The following is a 26,509-nucleotide window of genomic DNA, read 5'->3' on the forward strand; positions in this document are numbered from 1 at the left end:
CGCTACAAATACTGTGAACAAAGTGATGTTGTTTTCGAATTGTAATGTACAGGGCAGCTCACACATACCTGCAGCTACACGTCTGCAGATGTCTCGGAGTCCACCATCACGAGTGATGAATGCATGGCCATTAACACCTTGTTGGCACTGCGGGGGTGATCATCACTTCCATTCATGCCGATTCAAAGAGTACGTTTGCAAGGGCTGTGGAACAATGGGACACCTCCAACGAGTGTGCAGTCGAGCTGCAAAGCCTGTTAAACCTGCAAACCACTATGTTGCAGAGGAGGACAGATCCATGGAGGATCACAATGAACTAGAGCCTCAGATCGAGGAGGCAGAGGTACATGGGGTGCACACATTCACCACGAATTGTCCCCCGATATTGCTGAATGTTGAACTAAATAGACTCCCGGTGTCAATGGAGCTGGACACGGGCGCGAGCCAGTCCAGCATGGGCAAAAAGACTTTCGAAAGGTTGTGGTGCAACAAGGCCTCAAGGCCAGTCTTAACACCAGTTCGCACGAAACTAAGAACCTAGAGGAAAGAACTGATACCTGTAATCGGCAGTGCTACCGTAAAGGTCTCCTACGATGGAGCGGTGCACAAGCTACCACTCTGGGTGGTACCGGGCGATGGTCCCACGCTGCACGGCAGGAGCTGGCTGGGAAAGATACGCTGGAACTGGGACAACGTCCGAGCGCTATCACCCGCTGATGACACTTCGTGTGCCCAGGTCTTAAACAAATTTCCTTCGCTGTTCGAACCAGGCATCGGGAAATTCCAAGGAGCAAAAGTGCAGATCCACCTAATTCCGGGGGTGCGACCCATCCATCACAAGGCAAGAGCAGTACCATACATGATGGGAGAAAGGGTAGAGATCGAGCTAGACTGGCTGCAAAGAGAGGGCATCATTTCCCCGATTGAGTTCAACGAGTGGGCCAGTCCTATCGTCCCAGTCCTCAAGGGAGATGGCACCATCAGAATCTGTGGTGATTACAAAGTAACTATCAATCATTTCTCCCTGCAGGACCAATACCCACTACCAAAGGCCAACGATCTCCTTGCAACGCTGGCGGGAGGAAAGATGTTCATGAAGCTGGATCTGACTTCAGCCTACATGACGCAGGAACTGGAGGAATCATCGAAGGCCCTCACCTGCATCAACACGCACAAAGTTCTTTTTGTTTATAACAGATGCCCGATGGGAATCCGATCAGCGGCGGCGATATTCCAGAGAAACATGGAAAGTTTACTTAAGTCGGTCCCGCACACCGTGGTCTTCCAGGACGACATCTTGATCACAGGTTGGGACATAGTCGAGCATCTGCAGCACCTGGAGGAGGATCTTAGTCGACTCAATCGCGTGGGACTCAGATAAAAAGGCTCGAAGTGCGTTTTCCTGGTGCCTGAAGTGGAGTCCTTGTGAAGGAGGATTGCGGCAGATGGCATCAGACCCACCAGCGCAAAGACAGAGGCAATCGAGAACGCACCGAGGCCACAGAACGTAACAGAGCTGCGGTCATTTCTGGGACTCCTAAACTACTTTGGTAACTTCTTACCAGGTCTTAGCACCCTGCTAGAACCACTGCATGTCTTACTATGAAAAGGGGATGAATGGGTTTGGGGCAAAGGCCAAGAAAATGCCTTTGTAAAAGCGAGAAAATTGTTATGATCAAACAAATTGCTTGTGTTGTATGATCCATGTAAGTGTTTGGTACTAGCATGTGATGCATCGTCATATGGTTGGGTGTGTATTGCAACAAGCTAATGATTTTGGGAAACTGCAACCGGTTGCTTATGCATCCAGGAGTCTGTTTAAGGCTGAGAGAGCCTACATGCATGATTGAGAAAGAAGCGTTAGCGTGTGTCTATGGAGTAAAGAAAATGCATCAATACCTGTTTGGGCTAAAATTCGAATTGGAAACTGACCATAAGCCACTTATATCCCTGTTTTCCTAGAGTAAAGGGATAAATACCAACGCATCGGCCCGCATGGGCGCTTACATTGTCCGCATACAACTACACCATCCGCCACAGGCCAGGCTCAGAAAACTGCGTCGATGCTCTCAGTAGGCTGCCATTGTCCACTACGGGGGTGGAAATGGCGCAGCCCGCAGATCTAGCCATGGCTATGGAAGCATTTGAGAGTGAACAATCACCCGTCACTGCCCGGCAGATCAAAACCTGGACAAGCCAGGACCCCTTATTATCTCTAGTCAAAAGCTGTGTGCTTCACGGGAGCTGGTCCAGTGTCCCAGTGGAAATGCAGGAAGAGATAAAGCCATTCCAGCGACACAAAGATGAAATGTCTATACAGGCAGACTGCCTTCTGTGGGGCAATCGAGTAGTGGTCCCCAAGAAGGGCAGAGAAACCTTCATCAATGACCTCCACAGTACCTATCCAGGCATCGTAATGATGAAAGCGATAGCCAAAGATCCCACATGTGGTGGCCCGGTATCGATGCGGACTTAGAGTCCTGCGTTCACTGATGTAATACATGCTCGCAGTTAAGCAATGTACCCAGGGTGGCGCCGCTAAGTTTATGGTCTTGGCCCTCCAAACCGTGGTCTAGGGTACACATCGACAATGCAGACCCGTTCTTGGGTAAAATGCTTCTTGTGGTTGTAGACGCGTACTCCAAGTGGATTGAATGTGAGATAATGTTGCCTAGCACGTCCGCTGCCACTACTGAAAGCCTGTGGGCCATGTTTGCCACTCACGGCTTACTCGATGTCCTAGTGAGCGACAACGGACCATGTTTTACCAGTGCTGAGTTCAAAGAATTCATGACCCGCAACGGGATCAAACATGTCACATCTGCCCCGTTTAAACCAGCGTCCAATGGTCAGGCAGAGAGAGCAGTACAAACCATCAAGCAAGGCTTGAAGATAGTAACTGAAGGCTCACTGCAGACTTGCCTATCCCGATTCCTGCTTAGCTACTGCACACCACTCGCTCAGTGGGATCCAACCTGCTGAACTGCTCACGAAAAGGGCACTTAAGACAAGGCTCTCATTAGTTCATCCTGATCTACATGAACAGGTAGAGAGCAGGTAGCTTCAACAAAGTGCATATCATGATAGCGCAAATGTGTCACGCGAGATTGAAATCAATGATCCTGTATTTGTATTGAACTATGGACAAGATCCCAAGTGGCTTCCTGGCACTGTCATGGCCAAAGAGGGGAGCAGGATGTTTCGGGTCAAACTTTCAAATGGACTCATTCACCGGAAACACTTGGACCAAATCAAACTCAGATTTACGGACTACCCTGAGCAACCCACCATGGACCCTACCTTTTTTGATGCCCCAACATACACACCAGTGGCAACCGGCACCACGGTTGACCACGAAGCAGAAGCCATCATCCACAGCAGCCCAGCAAGACCCAACACACCAGACAGCCCAACAAGGCCCGCTGCACAGCAGCCCAGCGAGGGCCCAACAAATGATTCAACAATACCAGCTTTCACACCAAGACGATCAACCAGGGCCAGAAGGGCCCCAGATCGACTCACATTGTAAATAGTTACACTATTGACTTGGGGGCGGGGGAGTGTTGTTATATATGTAAACTTGTATTTACTCTGTACAGCCACCAGAGGGCTCATCCCTGGAGTACCAAGGGATCCCATAATATTTAAGGAGGCCTCACAGGTTGGAGAGGCACTCTGGAGACCTGTAATAAAAGATCAAGGTCACACTTTACTTTGAGCTCACAGTGTTCAGTCTGACTCTTTCTCCATACACAACATCCCAGTATTGAAGCACTGACCACACTCGATCAGCTTCACTGGGCAGGCCACATAGTTCGCATGCCAGATACGAGACTCCCAAAGCAAATGCTTTATGCGGAACTCCGTCAAGGTAAGCGAGCCAAAGGTGGGCAGCGGAAGCGTTACAAGGACACCCTCAAAGCCTCCCTGGTAAAGTGCGACATCACCACTGAGACCTGGGAGACCCTGGCCGAAGACCGTCCGAGAAAGTGCATCCGGGAGGGCGTTGAGCTCTTCGAGTCTCAACACAAAGGGCATGAAGAGGTCAAGCGCAGACAGCGGAAAGAGCGCGCGGCGAACCAGTGCAACCCACCCCTTCCCTCGATGAATGTCTGTCCCACCTGTGACAGGGTCTGTGGCTCTCATATTGGACCTTTCAGCCACCAGAGAACTCACTTTGGGAGTGAAAGCAAGTCTTCCTTGATTCCGAGGGACTGCCTATGATGATTAAGAAGAGAGAAAGGGATAGGCTGAGTAATTATAGGCCTGTCAGCCTAACCTCAGTGGTGGGAAATTTATTGGAAAACTTCCTGAAGGACAAGATAAATTAGAAAGGCAAGGATTAATCAGGGACAGCACGGATTTGTTAAGGGAAGATCGTATTTGACTAACCTGACTGAATTTTGAGAGTAGGTAAACAGGAGGGTCGATGAGGGTAGTGCATACATAGAAATATAGAAAATAGGTGCAGGAGTAGGCCATTCAATAGGATCATGCTTCCCTGCTTTCTCTCCATACGATGTAGTGTATATGGACTTTGGCAAAACTTTTGATAAGGTCCCACATGGCAGACTGGTCACAAAGGTAAAAGCCCATTGGATCCAGGGCAAAGTGGCAAGTTAGATCCAAGATTGGCTTAGAGGTAGGAAGCAAAGGGTAATGGTTGATGGATATTTTATGAGTGGAAGGATGTTTCCAGTGGGGTTCCGTCGGACTTAGTACTGGGTCCCTTGCTTATTGTGATATACATCAATGATCTAGATTTGAATATAGGGAGTATGATTAAAAAGTTTGCAGGTGACACTAAAATTGGCTGTGTGGTTGATACTGAAGGGGAAACTCATGGACTGCAGGAGGATATCAATCTACTGGTCAGAGAAGTGTGAGGTAATGCACTTGGGGAGGGCTAATAAGGTAAGGGTATACACATTAAATGGTAGGTCACTTAGAAGTATAGATGAACAAAGGGATCTTGGAGGGCTTGTCCACAGATCCCTGAAAGTAGCAGGCCAGGTGTATAAGGTGGTTAAGAAGGCATATGGAATGCTTGCCTTTATTGGCCGAGGCATAGAATACAAGAGCAGGGAGGTTATGCTTAAATTGTATAATACACTGGTTAGGCCACAGCTGGAATGCTGCGAGCAGTTCATAGAAACATAGAAACATAGAAAATAGGTGCAGGAGCAGGCCATTCAGCCCTTCTAGCCTGCACCGCCATTCAATGAGTTCATGGCTGAACATGAAACTTCAGTACCCCCTTCCTGCTTTCTCGCCATAACCCTTGATCCCCCGAGTAGTAAGGACTTCATCTAACTCCCTTTTGAATATATTTAGTGAATTGGCCTCAACTACTTTCTGTGGTAGAGAATTCCACAGGTTCACCACTCTCTGGGTGAAGAAGTTTCTCCTCATCTCGGTCCTAAATGGCTTACCCCTTATCCTCAGACTGTGACCCCTGGTTCTGGACTTCCCCAACATTGGGAACATTCTTTCTGCATCTAACCTGTCTAAACCCGTCAGAATTTTAAACGTTTCTATGAGGTCCCCTCTCATTCTTCTGAACTCCAGTGAATACAAGCCCAGTTGATCCAATCTTTCTTGATAGGTCAGTCCCGCCATCCCGGGAATCAGTCTGGTGAACCTTCGCTGCACTCCCTCAATAGCAAGAATGTCCTTCCTCAAGTTAGGAGACCAAAACTGTACACAATACTCCAGGTGTGGCCTCACCAAGGCCCTGTACAACTGTAGCAACACCTCCCTGCCCCTGTATTCAAATCCCCTCGCTATGAAGGCCAACATGCCATTTGCTTTCTTAACCGCCTGCTGTACCTGCATGCCAACCTTCAATGACTGATGTACCATGACACCCAGGTCTCGTTGCACCTTCCCTTTTCCTAATCTGTCACCATTCAGATAATAGTCTGTCTCTCTGTTTTTACCACCAAAGTGGATAACCTCACATTTATCCACATTATACTTCATCTGCCATGCATTTGCCCACTCACCTAACCTATCCAAGTCGCTCTGCAGCCTAATAGCATCCTCCTCGCAGCTCACACTGCCACCCAACTTAGTATCATCCGCAAATTTGGAGATACTGCATTTAATCCCCTCGTCTAAATCATTAATGTACAATGTAAACAGCTGGGGCCCCAGCACAGAACCTTGCGGCACTCCACTAGTCACTGCCTGCCATTCTGAAAAGTACCCGTTTACTCCTACTCTTTGCTTCCTGTCTGACAACCAGTTCTCAATCCACGTCAGCACACTACCCCCAATCCCATGTGCTTTAACTTTGCACATTAATCTCTTGTGTGGGACCTTGTCGAAAGCCTTCTGAAAGTCCAAATATACCACATCAACTGGTTCTCCTTTGTCCACTTTACTGGAGACATCCTCAAAAAATTCCAGAAGGTTTGTCAAGCATGATTTCCCTTTCACAAATCCATGCTGACTTGGACCTATCATGTCACCATTTTCCAGATGCACTGCTATGACATCCTTAATAATTGATTCCATCATTTTACCCACTACTGAGGTCAGGCTGACCGGTCTATAATTCCCTGTTTTCTCTCTCCCTCCTTTTTTAAAAAGTGGGGTTACATTGGCTACCCTCCACTCCATAGGAACTGATCCAGAGTCAATGGAATGTTGGAAAATGACTGTCAATGCATCCGCTATTTCCAAGGCCACCTCCTTAAGTACTCTAGGATGCAGTCCATCAGGCCCTGGGGATTTATCGGCCTTCAATCCCATCAATTTCCCCAACACAATTTCCCGACTAATAAAGATTTCCCTCAGTTCCCCCTCCTTACTAGACCCTCTGACCCCTTTTATATCCGGAAGGTTGTTTGTATCCTCCTTAGTGAATACCGAACCAAAGTACTTGTTCAATTGGTCTGCCATTTCTTTGTTCCCCGTTATGACTTCCCCTGATTCTGACTGCAGGGGACCTACGTTTGTCTTCACCAACCTTTTTCTCTTTACATACCTATAGAAACTTTTGCAATCCGCCTTAATGTTCCCTGCAAGCTTCTTCTCGTACTCCATTTTCCCTGTCCTAATCAAACCCTTTGTCCTCCTCTGCTGAGTTCTAAATTTCTCCCAGTCCCCAGGTTCGCTGCTATTTCTGGCCAATTTGTATGCCACTTCCTTGGCTTTAATACTATCCCTGATTTCCCTAGATAGCCACGGTTGAGCCACCTTCCCCTTTTTATTTTTACGCCAGACAGGAATGTACAATTGTTGTACTTCATCCATGCGGTCTCTAAATGTCTGCCATTGCCCATCCACAGTCAACCCCTTAAGTATCATTCGCCAATCTATCCTAGCCAATTCACGCCTCATACCTTCAAAGTTACCCTTCTTTAAGTTCTGGACCATGGTCTCTGAAATTACTGTTTCATTCTCCATCCTAATGCAGAATTCCACCATATTATGGTCACTCTTCCCCAAGGGGCCTCGCACAATGAGATTGCTAATTAATCCTCTCTCATTACACAACACCCAGTCTAAGATGGCCTCCCCCCTAGTTGGTTCCTCAACATATTGGTCTAGAAAACCATCCCTTATGCACTCCAGGAAATCCTCCTCCACCGTATTGCTTCCAGTTTGGCTAGCCCAATCTATGTGCATATTAAAGTCACCCACTATAACTGCTACACCTTTATTGCATGCACCCCTAATTTCCTGTTTGATGCCCTCCCCAACATCCCTATTACTGTTTGGAGGTCTGTACACAACTCCTACTAACGTTTTTTGCCCTTTGGTGTTCTGCAGCTCTACCCATATAGATTCCACATCATCCAAGCTAATGTCTTTCCTAACTATTGCATTAATCTCCTCTTTAACCAGCAATGCTACCCCACCTCCTTTTCCTTTTATTCTATCCTTCCTGAATGTTGAATACCCCTGAATGTTGAGTTCCCAGCCCTGATCATCCTGGAGCCACGTCTCCGTAATCCCAATCACATCATATTTGTTAACATCTATTTGCACAATTAATTCATCCACCTTATTGCGGATACTCCTTGCATTAAGACACAAAGCCTTCAGGCTTGTTTTATTAACACCCTTTGTCCTTTTAGAATTTTGCTGTACAGTGGCCCTTTTTGTTCTTTGCCTTGGGTTTCTCTGCCCTCCACTTTTCCTCATCTCCTTTCTGTCTTTTGCTTTTGTCTCCTTTTTGTTTCCCTCTGTCTCCCTGCATTGGTTCCCATCCCCCTGCCATATTAGTTTAAATCCTCCCCAACAGCACTAGCAAACACTCCCCCTTGGACATTGGTTCCAGTCCTGCCCAGGTGCAGACCGTCCGGTTTGTACTGGTCCCACCTCCCCCAGAACCGGTCCCAATGCCCCAGGAATTTGAATCCCTCCCTGCTGCACCACTGCTCAAGCCACGTATTCATCTGCACTATGCTGCGATTCCTACTCTGACTATCACGTGGCACTGGTAGCAATCCCGAGATTACTACTTTTGAGGTCCTACTTTTTAATTTAGCTCCTAGCTCCTTAAATTCGTTTCGTAGGACCTCATCCCTTTTTTTGCCTATGTCGTTGGTACCAATGTGCACCACGACAACTGGCTGTTCTCCCTCCCATTTCAGAATGTCCTGCACCCGCTCCGAGACATCCTTGACCCTTGCACCAGGGAGGCAACATACCATCCTGGAGTCTCGGTTGCGGCCGCAGAAACGCCTATCTATTCCCCTCACAATTGAATCCCCTATCACTATCGCTCTCCCACTCTTTTTCTTGCCCTCCTGTGCAGCAGAGCCAGCCACGGTGCCATGAACTTGGCTGCTGCTGCCCTCCCCTGATGAGTCATTCCCCTCAACAGTACCCAAAGCGGTGTATCTGTTTTGCAGGGGGATGACCGCAGGGGACCCCTGCACTACCTTCCTTGCTCTACTCTTCCTGCTGGTCTTCCATTCCCTATCTGGCTGTGGACCCTTTCCCTGCGGTAAGACCAACTCACTACACGTGATACTCACGTCATTCTCAGCATCGTGGATGCTCCAGAGTAAATCCACCCTCAGCTCCAATTCCGTAACGCGGACCGTCAGGAGCTGGAGGCGGATACACTTCCCGCACACGTAGTCGTCAGGGACACCGGAAGTGTCCCTGAGTTCCCACATGGTACAGGAGGAGCATAACACCCGACCGAGCTCTCCTGCCATGTCTTAACCCTTATATACACTTAAACTGGTAATAACAATGTTAAAAGTTACTGACCAATATAAGAAGAAAAAGAAAAACTACTCACCAATCACCAGCCAATCACTTACCCCCTAGGCTGTGACGTCACCTTTGTTTTTTTGCCTTCTCCCTGTAGCTGCACCGGCACGCCTCTCGCCGACCCCGGACTCGCGCTGCTCCGAGCTCCCGCCTCCTCGACTGACTGCTCGAACTGCTCGACTCCCGCTGGCCTTTATAGGCCTCTCGCCGACCCCGGACTCGCGCTGCTCCGAGCTCCCGCCTCCTCGACTGACTGCTCGAACTGCTCGACTCCCGCTGGCCTTTATAGGCCTCTCGCCGACCCCGGACTCGCGCTGCTCCGAGCTCCCGCCTCCTCGACTGACTGCTCGAACTGCTCGACTCCCGCTGGCCTTTATAGGCCTCTCGCCGACCCCGGACTCGCGCTGCTCCGAGCTCCCGCCTCCTCGACTGACTGCTCGAACTGCTCGACTCCCGCTGGCCTTTATAGGCCTCTCGCCGACCCCGGACTCGCGCTGCTCCGAGCTCCCGCCTCCTCGACTGACTGCTCGAACTGCTCGACTCCCGCTGGCCTTTATAGGCCTCTCGCCGACCCCGGACTCGCGCTGCTCCGAGCTCCCGCCTCCTCGACTGACTGCTCGAACTGCTCGACTCCCGCTGGCCTTTATAGGCCTCTCGCCGACCCCGGACTCGCGCTGCTCCGAGCTCCCGCCTCCTTGACTGACTGCTCGAACTGCTCGACTCCCGCTGGCCTTTATAGGCCTCTCGCCGACCCGGACTCGCGCTGCTCCGAGCTCCCGCCTCCTCGACTGACTGCTCGACTCCCGCTGGCCTTTATAGGCCTCTCGCCGACCCCGGACTCGCGCTGCTCCGAGCTCCCGCCTCCTCGACTGACTGCTCGACTCCCGCTGGCCTTTATAGGCCTCTCGCCGACCCCGGACTCGAGCTGCTCCGAGCTCCCGCCTCCTCGACTGACTGCTCGACTCCCGCTGGCCTTTATAGGCCTCTCGCCGACCCCGGACTCGCGCTGCTCCGAGCTCCCGCCTCCTCGACTGATCGCGTATTATAGGAAGGACGTGATTGCATGGAGAGAGTGCAGAGGAGATTTACTAGGATGCTGCCTGGAATGGAGAATCTTAGCTATGAGGACAGATTTGGTTTGTTCTCCTTGGAACAGAGGAGGCTGAGAGGAGACCTCATTGAGGTGTATAAAATGTTGAGCGGTCTGGATATGGTGGATAGCAAGGGCCTATTTCCCTTGGTGGAAGGGTCAATTTTGAGGGAGCATAGGTTTAAGGTGGTTGGTGGAAGGTTTAAAGGGGATTTGAGGGGAAGCTTATTCACGCAGAGGGTTGTGGGGGTCTGGATCTCACTGCCTGGAAAGGTGGTAGAGGCAGAAACCCTCACTACATTTAAAAGGTGCTTGGATGGGCACTTGAACTGCCGTAACCTGCAGGATTATGGACCTAAGTGGCTTTAGACTAGTTAACCTCTTGTTGGCTGGCGCAGAAATGATGGTAAGTACTGCAGGGAATCTAATACAGCCAGAGTGATCTCCTGAAGTAGTTTCGATCGCCTGGATGGGTCAGAGAGGAATTTTCCCAGATTTTGTTCCCCAATTGGCCTGGGTTTTTATCTGTTTTTTTGACTCTCCCAGGAGATCGCATGGCTCCGTGTGGGATAGATTGTAAAATGTTGCGATACATGGAGTGTCGCGGTTGTGTGGTGTCCGACTGGTTGGGTTGGGTGCTCTTTAACTGTCCGCCATTGTATATTGTGCATAGGTTTATATGTAACCTTCAGGGCTGGTGACCGAGGGCCGTGTGGCTCTTTGTCGGTCGGCGCGGACACGATGGGCCGAAATGGCCTCCTTCTGCGCTGTAAATTTCTATGTTTCTATTACATAGAATTACATAGAACATGCAGCACAGAAACAGGCCATTTGGCCCAACTGGTCTGTGCTGGCGTTTATACCCCACATGAGTCTTCTCCCATTTCAGCTGCCTCATCTCAGCCTTTCAGCATACCTTTCTATTCCTGTTTCTCTAATGCACTCATCTAGTTTCCTTTTGAAAGCATCTAAGCACTTTGCCTCAACCACTTCCTGTGGCAGCGAGTTACACATTCTAACCACTCTCTGAGTAAAGAAATTTCTCCTTATTTCCCTACTGGACTTATTAGTAACAATCTTGTATTTATGGCCCCTAGTTTTGGATTCTCCCACAAGAGGAAACATTTTCTTCACATCTAGCCTGTCCAACCCATTCAGAATTGTAAAGACCTCTATCGGATCACCTCTAACGTATGAGGAAATAAAGGATGAAGAATGGAGAAGAAATTGCAGAGGTGCTGGCCACAATCTTCCAATCCTCCTTAGAAGAAGGGGTGATGCCAGAAGACTGGTGGATTGTAAATGTTACATCCTTGTTCAAAAAAAGGGATGGATAAACATGGTAATTACAGGCTAGTCAGATTAACTTCGGTGGTGGGGATTCTTTTAGAAACAATAATCTGGGACAAAATTAACAGCCACTTGGACAAGCATAGACTAATAAAAGAAAACCTGCATGGATCGGCCAATTGTGTTTGACCAACTTGATTGAGTTTTTTATGAGGTAGCAGAGAGGATGGATGAGGGTAGTGCAGTTGATATTGTGTATTTGGACTTTCAAAAGGTGTGTGATAAAGTACCACATATTAGGCTTGTTAGTAAAATTGAAGCCCATGGGATAAAAGAGACAGGAGTAGCATGGATACAGCATTGGCTAAAGGATAGAAAACAGAGAGTTGTGGTGAATGGCTGTTTTTCAGACTGGAGGGAGATATACAGTGGAGTTGGTGGAATGGATAGACACATGGCAGATGAAATTCAATGCAGAAAAGTGTGAGGTGGTACATTTTAATAGGAAGAATGAGGAGAAATACATGCTAAATGGTACAATTTTAATGAGGGTGCAAGAGACAGACCTGGGGATGTTTGTGCACAAAGCTTTGGAGGTGACAGAACAGGTTAACAAAGCAGTTAGTAAAGCATATGGGATCCTGGGCTTTAGAAATAGAGGCGTAGAGTACAAAAGGCAGGAAGTTATGCTAATTCTGTATAAAAAAACACTAGTTCGGCCTCAGCTTGAGTATTTTGTGTCCAATTCTGGGCACCGCACTTTAAGAAGGATGGGAAGGCTTTGGAGAGGGTACAGTAGAGATTTACTAGAATGGTTCCAGGGATGTGTTTCTTAATGGACAGTTTCTTAAACAATAAGGGGTTATGGGGAGCGGGCGGGTGGGGAATTCCATGATCAGATCAGCCATGATCTTATTGAAAGGGGCCACATGGCTTACTCCTGTTCCTATTTCTTATGTTCTTATGAGGGATTACAATTACATGGCTAGACTGGAGAAGCTGGGGTTGTTCTCCTTAGAGCAGAGAAGGCTAAGAGGGGATTTGATAGAGGAGTTTAAAATCATGGAGGGTTTTAGTAGAGTAAATAAAGAGAAACTGTTTCCAATGGCTGAAGAGACGATAGCCAGAGGGCTCAGATTTAAGGTGATTGGCAAAGGGACCAGAGGTGACATGAGGGGAAACTTTTTACGCAACAAGTGGTTAGGATTTGGAATGCACTGCCTGATAGAGAGATGGCTACAGATTCATTAGTTGCTTTTAAAAGGGAAGTGGAGAAAAAATTGCAGGGATATGGGGAAGGAGCAGGGGAGTGGGACTAACTAGATTGCTCTTTGAAAGACTCGATGGGCCGAATGGCCTCCTTCTGTGCCGTACTATTCTATGATTCTAAGACAATGGCCAAAGATTAGAGACAGTGTGCAGAGAGAGAGAAAATGGATTACAAAACAGCATGCAAGGGAACAAAGTGATCAGTGATTTCCCTGCCCCCCCCCCCTCCCCCTTAACAGGCCTCTATTTTCAAATATCTGTACGGTCTAACCTTTGGATGGCATTAACCAGCTTTTGCCGAGTATGAGTTGTAATTGGTTGCCAGTTTTCCACTTGTATAAATGTATTATTTTAAACAACAGGGTCGCTGCTAAATCTGCTCCTAATTTTCCAATATAAGAACAAATTCAAGAGAACAAAAAGAATAGCCTTCAACTTCAGCTAAATAGTTTTTTTTTAAAGTTCTCCTGTTTTTTTATGGCTGCGGTCTTGTCCTCAGGGGATAAGACTCCAGCTGTGTGAATTCCTCATAATCAGGGGGCACTTTCCAGATTTATTTATCCAGTCCCTGTACTTAGCTGCTGAGCCAGATGTCTCTTGCCTACCTGTGATCTCCTCGCCGCAGATGCCATAGCGTAACGTTGCTATCAACCACAATGTTAAATATACTTACAGGCCTCTGAACGTTGCATGTATCAGCAGAAACGCAGCTAATCTCTGCCGGCAGCAAGCCTCACCAGAACTGTCTTCCATCACTAGTTGCTTACTTTTCTTTTGCTTTTCCAGCATTCTCTCTGCTTGGCCTGAAATTGCTGACTCTCGCTCAGATATATGTCCCTTTGACCAACTTTCGCCCTAAGCTGCACGGCTGCACGATGATCTGGAGGTCCCACGCAGGCCGCTCACCAGGTGGAACGCTGGATAAGACACTGCGCCACAAGTCCAAAGGAACCACACGCCTAAAATAAAAAATAGAGGGAACATTGTCTGCGACCCTCCAGTACCTCATCCAACTAGTCCGTCTTCGATTTTGAGCCTGAGCTCTGGAATTCTTTCCCCAAATCTCACCACCTCTCCACCGCTCTCTCCTCCTTTAAGGTGCTGCTTAAGACCTATATCCTTGACCAAGTGTTTAGTTACCTGTCCTACTATAAATGTAAGATGTTGTTGCATGTTCAGGCTGTTCGGCTGCAGGGAGCATCACAACTGAGCATGAACCTGTACTCATTTACACTTTCCTACAGTGGGCAAGGATAGCGATCAGGATCAGGATATCTGGCTGTTTTTTCCCAAAGGGTACTGAACATAATAGCTGCCCTGGCTGAGATCGGATAACTCAGTACATCTCAGAGTTAAATGGAAAAATATATCTTTTTTAAAATCTGTCAATTTGAAAAAAATAGATAGTACCTGTTCTGGAAATACAGCATCTGTAAAGGAAAAACACAGGTTATGATGTTCCAGGTGCATATCCTTCATCAGAACTGAAAACTGAACAGGTACTTACTAAAGTCAGTGTTTAGACTAGAGGGCTGCAGAGTGCCCAGCTGATAGGTGGTACTGTTGCTGAAGCTTGCTTTGAGCTACATTGGAAGAGTGTACAGCATTAAAGATGTGATCCCACTCCAACACATTTCCCCCTCCCCTCCCTTCTCTGCTTTTCAGAGGAATTGACCCCTCCATGACACCCTTGTTCAATCTTCCCCCACTTCTACTTCCAGATATCCTTCGCCTTGCCCCTTCCCGATGCAACACCCGCCCCGTTAGCTGCTCCCACATCATTGGCCAGGGTCCCGAATACTCCTTCCATTTATGACAGCAATTCGCATGTACATCCTTCACGCTATTGTACTGTATTCTCTGCTCATGTCTTCTACGTTGGCCCAACACAGATGAGGTGGGTTCGTCACTGAACATCTCCATTTTGTCTGCAAGTGTAATCCTGGCTTCCCTGTGAGTCATCACTTTACCTCCCCTTCTCTTTCCAACTCTAACCTCTCCACCCTGGGTCTCGGCTTCAAGAACCGTATCTCAGCTTTCTACTGGACAACTGTCAGCCTTCTGGTTTGCACACTCAAGGGGGCTGCATTGCAAAGGGAAGGAAGTGCTGCTACAGTTGTATAGCACCTTGGTCAGACCCCATCTGGAGTACTGAGTTCAGTTCTGAGCACCACATCTCAGGAAGCATATATTGGTCTTGGCAGGGGGTGCAGCACAGATTCACCAAAATGATTGCGGGGGTTAAATTATAAGGACAGGTTGCATAAACCTGGCTTGATTTACTTGAGTACAGAAGATTGAGGGGTGATCTAATCGAGGTGTTTAAAATGATAAAAAGCATCGATAGGGTAGATAAAGTAAAACTATTTCCTCTGGTTGAGGAATCTGGAACATGGGGGCATAATTTTAAAATGTGAGTGAGGCCATTCAGAAGTGAAATCAGGAAGCACTTCTTCAAACAAAGGGTAGCAGAAATCTGGAGCAATCTCCCCCCAAAAAGGCTGTGGATGCTGGGACAATTGAAACTTTTAAGACTGATGTTGATAGATTTTTGTTAGGTCAGTCGTTCTTCCGGTTCCTTCTACCGCTTAACCAACAGTCCTCAAAGGGTCGCCAACTAAAAGTTACGTTTTTTTTTCTTTTTAACTAACCATGCCGTGGAATAAGGAGGTAGCAGGAGTGCTCCCCATGGCTCCACAAAACAACTGTTTTGTTTTTTATGACAACATGGCAGCTTTCATGGTCACTTTTCCCCCAGAATTATTACATTCAATTTTAGACCTTGCCATGTTGGAATTTTAACTCATAAATATTGCATTTCTAAAAAAACCACTACATATCCATCTATAAACCCAAAATACTGTTGGCTTTTTTGTGACTTTAGCCACCTGTATTCACACCTTCAGGCAGAGATACATATATCATTAAATATTTTGTAAGGAAGTTAATGCAAATACTGGCTGGAGGCACATATTATTGTTATGGTCCATCATAGCTTGAGATTCCATTTATATGTTGTCTTAAAATGTAGGGAGATAGGATGGGCTTGCATTTACCTCATCTTAGAATCATGGAATCACATAATGGTTACAGCACAGAAGGAGGCCATTCGGCCCATCAAGCCGGTGCTGGCTCTCTGCAAGAGCACTTCAGCTAGTCCCACTCTCCCGTCCTTTCCGCAAAGCCCTGCAGTTTTTTTTCTTTCAGATACTTATCTAATTCCCCTTTGAAGGCCTCAATTGAATCTGCCTCCACCACCCTTTCAGGCAGTGCATTCCAGATCCTAACCCCTCGTTCGTCAAAAGGTTTTTCCTCATGTCGCCTTTGGTTCTTCTACCAATCACCTTAAATCTGTGTCCTCTGGTTCTCGACCCTTCCACCAATGGGAACAGTTTCTATCTACTCTGTCTAGACCCATGATTTTGAACACCTCTAACAAATCTCCTCTCAACATTCTGTGCTCTAAGGAGAACAACCCCAGCTTCTCCAGTCTATCCATGTAACTGAAGTCCCTCAACCCTGGAAGTCTTGTAAATCTTTTCTGCACCCTCTCTAAGGCCTTCACATTCTCCTAAAGTGCAGTGCCCAGAATTGGACACAATACTCCAGTTGAGGCTGAACCAGTGTTTTATAGAGATTCATCATAACTTCCTTGCATTTGTACTCCATTGGGGCCGAAATTGTTCGCGCCGGCTTTGTGGCGCACAGTTCGAATAATCCGAAGATTTAGCACCCGGTGAGACAGGCGGCTAAATCTCCCGGAATTGGGCTCTTTTAAAAATAAATTGTTGGGGACGGTAACGGGGCACTAGTGCAGCGCAATGCCAGGGCCACGCTCAGCATGTCAGCACAACCAAGATGTGCCGCATCACGCTCATGCATAACAACGTCCCTCCCCTTCTTTTAAAGGGGAGGTCCGCTGTGAGCTCTGCAGCCACTTTAGTGGCGCCCACTGGGCCACTAGGGAGGGTTTCGGCTGGGCCAGCGGTCTGGCACCCAAGAGGGGGTGCCGGGGGCGGCCCGGCCTAACCGGCAGCCGCCATTGTTATGCCAACTACAAAGTCGTCCGACAAAAATAAAAGATGGTGGGCGCAGCACAAAGCCCTCCCCATTAATGGCGGACGTGGTGCCCCATCCACTACAGCTTTGCCACCTGCTGTCGGTGGCATTGTCCCGCGCCAACCTCGCTCCCGTGGGGGCGGGGCAATAAGGGGCAGCGCACACGGCGACGACGTCATCGTCATGTGTGTCGTCGCCCGGGGCAAAACTAATGGATCGTTTCCGCCGTCTCCATCCCGGGGGTGATTCCAGGCGGGTTGTTTCCATCCCCGGACAAAGTCCTTTAGTGCCCTGGAGGCGTTAACGGGCCTTTTGAAAAGAGCAATTTCGGCCTCTATGCTTATATTTATGAAGCCCAGGAACTTGTATGCTTTTTTAACCGCTTTCTCAAACTGCCCTACCACCTTCAATGATTTATGCACATATACCCCCAGGTCTCTCTGTTTATGCACCCCCTTTAGAATTGTATCTTTCAATGCAAGGTAGGTGCACCCTATTCCCCTGGATTATAACCTGCAGTTGCACCACACCGAAAGAGCAGAGTAAGGAGAAGGAGACTGCAGAACAAGCAAAAACAAACATTTGGTTTATTATATGAACAAAACATAAAAAAGTATATTTTTGCTGTTTTGTAAATTTGCTATAAAATAACATCAAAAGCAACTTATAGAATAATTACAAGGGATTTGAAACAATTACTGCTGTGCTTCAGCTGTACAAAGTGTGTCGTACAGAAATACCATCAGCAATGCATTGTAATATACATCATTTGTACTAGTCTAATTAAACACTTTAGACTTTTCCAGGCCAATTGTCCCTCTTTAATCGAGCTGCAGGAGCCCAGGTTGCCAGCCTTTTACAAAACACGAGTCTGGAACTCATTTTAATGACAGTACAATTGTCTCAACTGGCAGTCATGCGTAGTGTGTCTCTCATTCCCAGAGTGGGGATCATTTGCAGATTGACAGCCATCTGTGGTACTCACGTTAGCACCAAACTGGGAGTCATTGGTGCATCGATCAGTCAAATCTGCTGAGCACAAAGCTCAAAGAAAAATAAAAAAATATAGTGATACTGTATCGTTAATTCATCTGTAATATTTTATGCAACTAGAAGCCACAAACCTCGGTTATACTGGAATATAGGAGATTTAAAAATATTAAGGTCAACTTGGTCACTTTGGCCAAAAGACTGCAACGGGAAGAATTAAAATACAACGTACGTCTTCCTCTCAATGCGAGCATTCACCTTTTGGAGCATGAAAAGGGTAGACCCAATAATGAAACTATTCTTAATGAAAAGAGTTATGCTCTCAATCAGATTATTGATTCCCGTCCTTAAAATAAGTTTTTCATCCATTACCTTAATGACTATCTTAAATAGACACCAGTGGCTTCAGCAAATGCTTGCCAGATTAACCATCAAGGCACTGAAGTACCTTACTGAGAGTATTCAGCCTTAATGACCTCAGCATGCCAATTGTAAAGATGCCCATGAGACTATACTGAGAGGGAATGTTCTCAATCAATTGTACTCACCAGTCTAATTCACAGGGGCTTGACTTTGTTAGGTGCATTGTTAAATCTCAAATTTACACAACATTTGAACATCACAACATATTGTTGAGGCTCCAGGAGTCACTGGCCTTGCCCGAACAAATATGTCCTGCAGTTGCAAGAATCTATTGAAGCTGTTCCTATTCCTGCTTCTTGTATACGCTCCACTCTCCTGCACACATAACCATCCCCCAGATATAAAACATACATCCACACTTATTCTCCCCACCCCTTCACTCAAGTATACACGCCACCTACATAATCATCACCCCATATAATCACACACACACAAACACACTCTCTCCCCACCAGCCTGTACATACATACACCCATCTCCCTATTGATTCAAAAGCAAAATACTGTAAAATCTGAAATATAAACAGAAAATGCTGGAAATACTCAGCGGGTCAGGCAGCATCTGTGGAGAGAGAAACAGAGTTACCGTTTCATTAACTCTGTTTCTCGCTCCACAGATGCTGTCTGACCTGGCTAGTGCTTCAGGCATTTTCTGTTTTCATTCCCTATTAAGTCACGTACAACTCTTTTTAAATACCAGCAATTAAGTCAACAACCAGTAAACCTGAAAATTAACAAAAAACATTTAAAGGAACCTTAATAAATCAAATTAACATGTTGTTCCCATTTGTGATGATGCACTCTGGTCCTTCCGGTGCCCACAAATACCTCAAGCGTACCGGTGGACATCACGTGCTCCATCTCCAGGGACGCCCGGGCACGAATGTAGCCGTGGAAGAGAGGCAGGCAGTGGGGCTGAACGACTGCTTCGAGCGACTGCTGCCTGGATCTGTTCTTGGCCACCTTGGCCAGGCCCAGGAGCAGTCCCATGAGGAGGCCCTCCAACCTGCCCAGTTCCCCCCACCCCACACCAGGTGTAAAGTCACATACATTCTCTGTATATTCCTCACCCAACTACACATATACATGCGCCCTCCTCTATACATACACATCACCACCTATCCCTGAATAATATACATAATGGAAACATTATCCCTCTTCCACTACAGGCAGCACTGCACACATGCCAACAAGCTCCCTGAAATTTCTGTTACTGATATCGCAATGCGTTTCCCATTCCAGTTGCTGATGTTGGCGAGGCAATAGGTGGCACATTTACTGCAGCTGTGCAGGATAGGGTCAGGTTCCAGCAAACAACTTATACAGCGGTTAGTTAAAGTGAGTGCAAACAAGTTTATGTTCTGTGCAAACAGTGCATTTTCATGGATCTGCCCCAGGGATCCTCTAGAAAAGAGGTTATTACTCTAATAAGCCATCCATTGTGTTGTCACTGATGGATGCGGAAGGTAGTGAAGCCATCTGATCTCATCCAATATAATGCTGTACTTCAGAGGCAAGCAAATGCTCAGCAGCAATTGTTTTTTTGTTAAGGCTCTAGCTGAAAGTTGTAAATATTGCTATTTGGGAATACTGCGACTAGGAATTATCCTAGTGATTGCAATCCTCGCTAACATCACTTTAGTTTAAAACTAAAAAACATATATATTTGAAGTCAAGTCACGGTTGCTGAAAAAGCTTTGAAATGCTGTTGATTTTCTCTCCTTAAATCTTTTGTCCCAGTTCACTTTCATGTGTCGGCTGGAGAAAAGTCTGCAATGTTCTTTGCATGAACCTGTTGAGTAGTGCATTGGTTTATCAGCTCCCACAGTTACCAGCTCCTGCAGAGATCCTCTGACTCTGTGAGTAACATTAAACAGCACAGACCTGCATTTGAAGTGATTGCCTCTGTCCCGTGTGCTCATAGATTCACAATGCAACTATATTCTACATGTATTTTTCAAAATACAAGCCTGATTTATGATTTTGTACACATGGACACTCAAATGATGCAGCAATGTTTTAAGTTGATTGGGTGGAACTCAGCTTTTAAACCGGACAGTTTGTTCTTGGTAGGGAAATCGTGGACAGCAAGATAGAAAGTGGTGTTTCCTGTGCTTAGAGCTCATTAAGACCATCGGTGTCACAAATGCAGGGACATAGGTAGCTGGAATAGGCTGTAGCAGGTCACTTTGTTGATTCTGAACAAAGCCAAAGAGGTACAATGCAATCTTTCTGAGAGCTCCTATCACACAATCTAGTCAGAAGGCTATGCTGGGTTTCTTCTCATTTTCCTGTTTACCACCTTTTGCTTAATATTGAAACCAAACGAATCACGAAGTGGAAAGGTTCACAGAGTGTGAACAGAATCCATTGCTGCACACTCCATCTCAGTCCAAACCACATGATCCAATATGGATCAACTCACTTTGAAGGCAATTTGACAAATACAAATAATTATTGGTACAGTATTGGATTTGCTTCTGTTGGTTTTATGCGAGAAGTTCTTTGCTTCTGGCAAGTTTTCATCCTGTTTTCTTCCCACACGCTCTTTCTTGGACTCTTCAGTACGTATTATGCCTTGGCCAAAAGGTTTTTAGTTCAAAAGTCATCTTGTAAAAAGTGGATATGAATAGGCAGGGAGGGAGCTTGCCATCTCATTGAAGAGACATGGATTGAAAAATGTTTTTCCATTAACATTTTTTTAAAGACAAGGATTGGAGAGGGAGGGGAAAGACTACTTTCAGTATGAAGTAATGCCAAATCTATATAATGTTCAAAAATGATGATGGATGGGGAAATCAAAAGAATTTTCTAGATTGAGTAAAACACAGACTAGCATTTCCAAGCTCTTCCATCTCAAAATCATCTGTGAAAACAAATCTAGCGGTCTCATTTCAGATATTGTTGAAGCACACTGATCACTGTTACAGACTATAGAGCTGAGTAAACACTGCACTGTAAAGCCCGTAACAGCTGGTGAGCCTTACAAAGAATAGGTTTGATGAACGGAGCAGTGAAACTCTGAGCTGTTTCCATCCAATTATGAAATCCACCAGAACAAGAGTTGAAAGTGCAGTGGACTCTGGTGGCAGTTTCTGTCTCTGTCTCTCTATCTGCCCCCTCTCTGTCCCTCGCTGCCTACATTTCCTATATTTACAACAGCGACTACACTTCAAAAGTACTTCATTGGCTGTAAAGCACTTCGGGACATCCTGAGGTCGTGAAAGGCGCTATATAAATGCAAGTCTTTCCTTCTTTTTGTCCCCCTCTCTCTCTCTCATGCCTGTGGCAACATCCGGCACAGGCACAATGGGCCGAATGGCTGCCTTCTGTGTTGTATCATTCTATGATTCTCTTTTATCACACAGGTGACGTCTTGTTCCTGAAACATTTTCTTCATGGAAAGGATTGGTGGTGAGTTCTGCAGTAAGGGTATTCAAAGGTTTAGGTGACTGGTGGTGAATGGTATGGACACTTGATGTTATCCAGGACCTGTGTTGCGGTGCGCTCAGGAAATCTGGCATGTTGATCTCTCTGAGACTGACCAATAAAGTGCTAAACAATTACACAACATGCTCCTTCCCAATAAGAACACCTGTGATTGGATACTTTTTTTTAACCGAGAAAACAGTATTTCTTTTGCAACAGGAATGAATCTATTCATTATCAAGACACATTTCCTAATAACTGATTTGTGGTTCATCTCTTTTCACCATAGGTGGGAGATACTATTTTAAGATTGGCATTCCTCTCAGCCCCAATTGTTAATCTACAAAGGTCGCTTTTGTTTGGTGTGAACGTGAACTTCAGTGAGAGCCAGTGAGCTTTGAAATATAATGCACTAATAAATCACAGAAAAGATTTGGTATTGGGATGTAAACGTTCAGTCTCATAATCGCACATTGAAATATTGGCCAAGTTTCATTGGATGAGGATGACGTATTGCTGTCCCTCTCTCTGCATGACTCGTAGCTCTCCTTTCAATCAATGATAAAGTAATCAGGAGCCCTTTTATTACCAATAATACACGATACCTTATCTTCAATCAGATCTGGTATTTCCCCCCCAATACTATTAAAGAAATCGGACTTGGATCCAAGGATTAGAGTTCAATGGTATCACTAGAAAGACTGACATCATCAATCACTCTTATTTCTATAAAACTTTTTTGTGCCTCAACCTCGGGGTCTTCTGTCTTCAATTTTACTTCAGGATTGTCTAAATTCTTGTTTTGTGGGAGAAGACTCTCACTAGCTGGATCAACAGAAGGGACACTATCAACAGAGGAATGGTCACGAGTCCATTCATACCAATGGATTCCAAAGGATGTCTTAGAAATACTATCTAAAGAACTGCCTGAAGCTGACTTGTGCAATTTGCTGGATGCTTGCGTGCACTCAAGACCCTGGACGGACAGTTTGGATGTATCTTCTTGGACATTGTTCAATGAGCTGCATTTGGCTATGCTGTACAAATAGTCGGGATCACTGTTCCGACGCTTGAAATCCGATGACGCCAATGTAACATTACCCTGATCAAGTGCTTTGTGCGTTCTCAAAGAGGAGCGAGAGTCTTGCATGACCAAATAGCTGGGACATCGAAGACTACAATTGTTAAACAGGCTGTCTCTAACGATGTGCTCTCTGAAAAGAGCTTCGTCAATACTTCGGCTAAGATTGATAGGTGAAGGCGGACGCAAGTCAAAGTCATTGAGAGACAGAACCGATTCCTTCTCAATGCAGATGCTACTAAACGAACGACCCATCATTAGATTGTGAGATTTGGGTCCCAGGACTGGTATTTTGGGCCTGTGATCCAGAGAGATCATTGAACCGTCGTTGTTGTAGTAAATTTTGTTAGGTTTTGGTTCATTAGTTTCATTCAGTGTTTTAAGAGGCATGCACTCTGCTTGGTTTCGTATAAGGTTCTTGCAGATGTCAGTGTTGGTTATTCTGTCCTGGGTTCCAGAAGACCAATCATAGCAGTTGTTAGGGTATTCTGGCACCTCACTCTTCCTGTAGTGGTGGAAATATTGAACAATCTTGCTCCAACAGATGTGATCAGGCCGGCCTCGATGCTGACAGAATGCATATGAGGCCACAAAACACATGGCAAAGGCCATTGCAATCTCAAAACTTCGATACCAAAACTGGAGGAACCACCAAGACCAATAGAACCGTCCCTTCTCTCCCAATATTCCATAAATCCATAAAGTGGCATAGACTTGAAGAGCACAGCAAAGCAACCCAAAGACACCACCAATCGCCATCACCCTTGTGGAGATCAAAAGCCGCTTTAGTGCCCTCTCCTGATTCTGGAGATCAAAGGATTCTTCATTACGGATTGTAGATTTCTGGATTTGCCCGATAGTGGCTTCAGAGCGATTCTTGAGTTTACGATAGGTGAGAAAAAATGCAGAGATTAGAAATGCTCCCCATGAAACTGAAAAGAGATGCAGGACAATGTTCACAGCGGGGTTCACCAGGAAATAAAGAAGATCCCCACTTATCAGCATGACAAAATGGATAACTGCAATCATTGCCAAGAAAGCTGGGTTCTGGATTTTTGAGGAGAGCATTTGAAGCTTCCCCATCTTCAGCAATAGCAGTGTAAGAATGCCAAAGGTGGTGATGAGAAGGGGAAATGTGATGTTATATAACACCATACCAACTACTGGAGGAAGCTTGGACTTGCTGCCATAGGGGTCAAGGAACAAGTACACAGCTCTTAACAGAGTCATTGCAAATAGCAGGGCATTAGCTGCCATGAGATAGCCAAGGTCAGGAATGTACAAAAAAGGAGAGCCTATCAAATTAATAAAAGACATCAACATGAGGATAACAAACAGTATTCCTGCCCCGTACACATGCATTTCCCAGGCAAAGCCTAAAGTCCGTTTCATATCATTCCACTGAGTGGAAGTTTTATTGGAGACACAGTCCCTATCCCGTGTAGAGCACAGTCGGGAATAGGAGTTATTCTCATCTGAACGATTGCCAACGGTCTGCTTCGAGCCTGGAGTGTGATCTGGTTTCTGAGCATTGACCGGCATGCTCCTTTGCTGTTCTGACCCATTTTGAGAGTCCTGATCTTTGGAAGAAGAAGCGTTGACACCAGCTGAAGTATTGGAGGCTGTCTTCATGGTTGGACTTTGTCTGGTGTTTCCTGTAAACAGTATAATAAGGGAGTATCAGTCATAGTATTGTGGAAATTACTATGAATCATAGCGGACCACCTTTCAAAGCTAAATTGGAAAAAATGGAAATTGTACATTGGCAAAAGAGTTATACATGTCACATATAATATACCAGTCTGCTGACTGTTATTCTCAGTATATCTACGAGTACTTGTATATCCAATACATTTTGAAGCCGAGCTTATCAAAATTATTTTTGATAAGTTTGTTTCCAACCATTTACTTAATATCTGGATTATGCTCTCACTTGCTCTCTCATCTATGTCAATTTGTTTGGGTACACCTTGTCCTGTGTTATTCTATATCTCTCACATTGGTACTCAGTGCTTGGGCAGGTTGGCTGAACAAAGTGTTTAAAGAGCTTCATTTCAGTGCAGAAGAGCTGCATTTAGCTCATCTGATACCACGTTTCCATCTCTGGCCTAGAATATTTTTCTGTCTGGGTAACTATAGTTTCCATATTAATGACTGAATACCTTGAAAGGATAATGTGAACCACCCACAATTTCCTGTCCAATTTTGAGATTATTTAGCATTTATTAAAATGAATGGTCACTGAAACTCACAGCACCACCCACGATTCTACGGTAGGTGACAGCAAGGCAAGGCTCTGTGCTTATAGTGCAAACCTCACAACAGTGACTACACTTCAAAAGTACTTCATTGGCTGTAAAGCACTTTGAGACTTCCGGTGGTCGTGAAAGGCACTATAAAAAAGAAAATGCAAAAAATCCTGGAAAATGATCCTTAGATTTTTGCATTAGAAGGCTGCGTTCTGGCATCGGGAGGCCTTCTCTTCTATTATCAGTAGCTCAGAGTGGGGAATGGGATTGGCCAAGCCAGCACAGCAAAAGGGGGTAAGAGAGTGCAAAAATTCAGACACAGCTCACAGTACTAACTGACTGCCAGGCGTTTAGGGGGAGCGGGATGCGGAGAAGAGGGGGGGAGGTATACATAAACACAGCTCCCTACATTTACTCAGTTTTGGAAGAAAGAAAGAATCATGCAGATTCAGTTCCCCGTGTTGTGAGAAAAGTCAATTATCTTACAAAACCACTTTCTCCCTTTCTGCTGCAGGAGACTCTCACCTTCATCCTAAATATAGATTCTCTCAGCTGCTCATAGACAAGGTCAGAGGGAACAGTGTTTGCAGTCACATTGGTGAAAGTCATTTTACTGCAACGAGAAAAATAAACATGAAATCTGACAACTGTAATACTGCCACCGACTAAATATTGACATCCAAGTAACGATTGACAGGGTAGATGCTGAGAGGTTGTTTCCACTGGCTGCAGTGTCTATAACTAGGGGACACAGTCTCAGGATAAGGGGTAGGGCATTTAAGACTGAGATGACAAGTAATTTCTTCACTCAGAGGGTTGTGAACATTTGGAATACTCTAACCCAAAGGGCTGTGGATGCTGAATCGTTGTGTATATTCAAGGCTGAGATAGATACTTTTGAACACTAGAGAAATCAAAGGAAATAGAGATTGAGCAGGAAAGTAGAGCTGAAGTCGAAGAACATCCATGATCTTATTGAATGACAGAGGGGCCGTATGGTCTACTCCTGCTCCTAATTCATGTTCTTATAAGAGACAATCTGATAGCCAAACACTAAACATGGCACAGTATTAGTCTATGCATGTACCGAGGTGCCAAGGGTTGGGGTGCAATTGAAACAATATTCAAACCAGGGCTGTTGTGAATCATGCTTGAAAATGAGATGAATGAGATATAGAGTAGAGATTCCCCCTTAACTTTCCAGACATCATGCCTCAACTACACCCTAGAAGATAATCTATCCATCATTTCTCATTTTCTGTGTACTCTCAGGACATTAGTAAACAGTTACAATGGACTTAGAAGGTAGGATCTTAACAACTTTAGGACAGGTACTGATTATCTCTTCTTGTTGGCATTCAATACCAGGTCCAGTGATGAAATCACAGCACAG

At 45.8% G+C, this 26,509-nt stretch overlaps 1 protein-coding gene across 1 annotated transcript in view; it reads right to left on the reverse strand.

Moving 5' to 3' along the window:
• Nucleotides 1–22,044: 22,044 nt before the first annotated feature.
• LOC139276766 (proline-rich transmembrane protein 4) overlaps nt 22,045–26,509 on the reverse strand; it is a 51,161-nt gene continuing 46,696 nt past the window's right edge. The window contains exon 3 of the mRNA XM_070894774.1: nt 22,045–24,522. Within this exon, the coding sequence (XP_070750875.1) occupies nt 22,460–24,522 (2,063 nt within the window). The 3' untranslated portion in view covers nt 22,045–22,459. The remainder of the gene's footprint in view (nt 24,523–26,509) is intronic.

The sequence above is a fragment of the Pristiophorus japonicus genome, chromosome 12 (genome assembly GCF_044704955.1).
Source record: "Pristiophorus japonicus isolate sPriJap1 chromosome 12, sPriJap1.hap1, whole genome shotgun sequence".
NCBI lineage: Eukaryota > Metazoa > Chordata > Chondrichthyes > Pristiophoridae > Pristiophorus > Pristiophorus japonicus.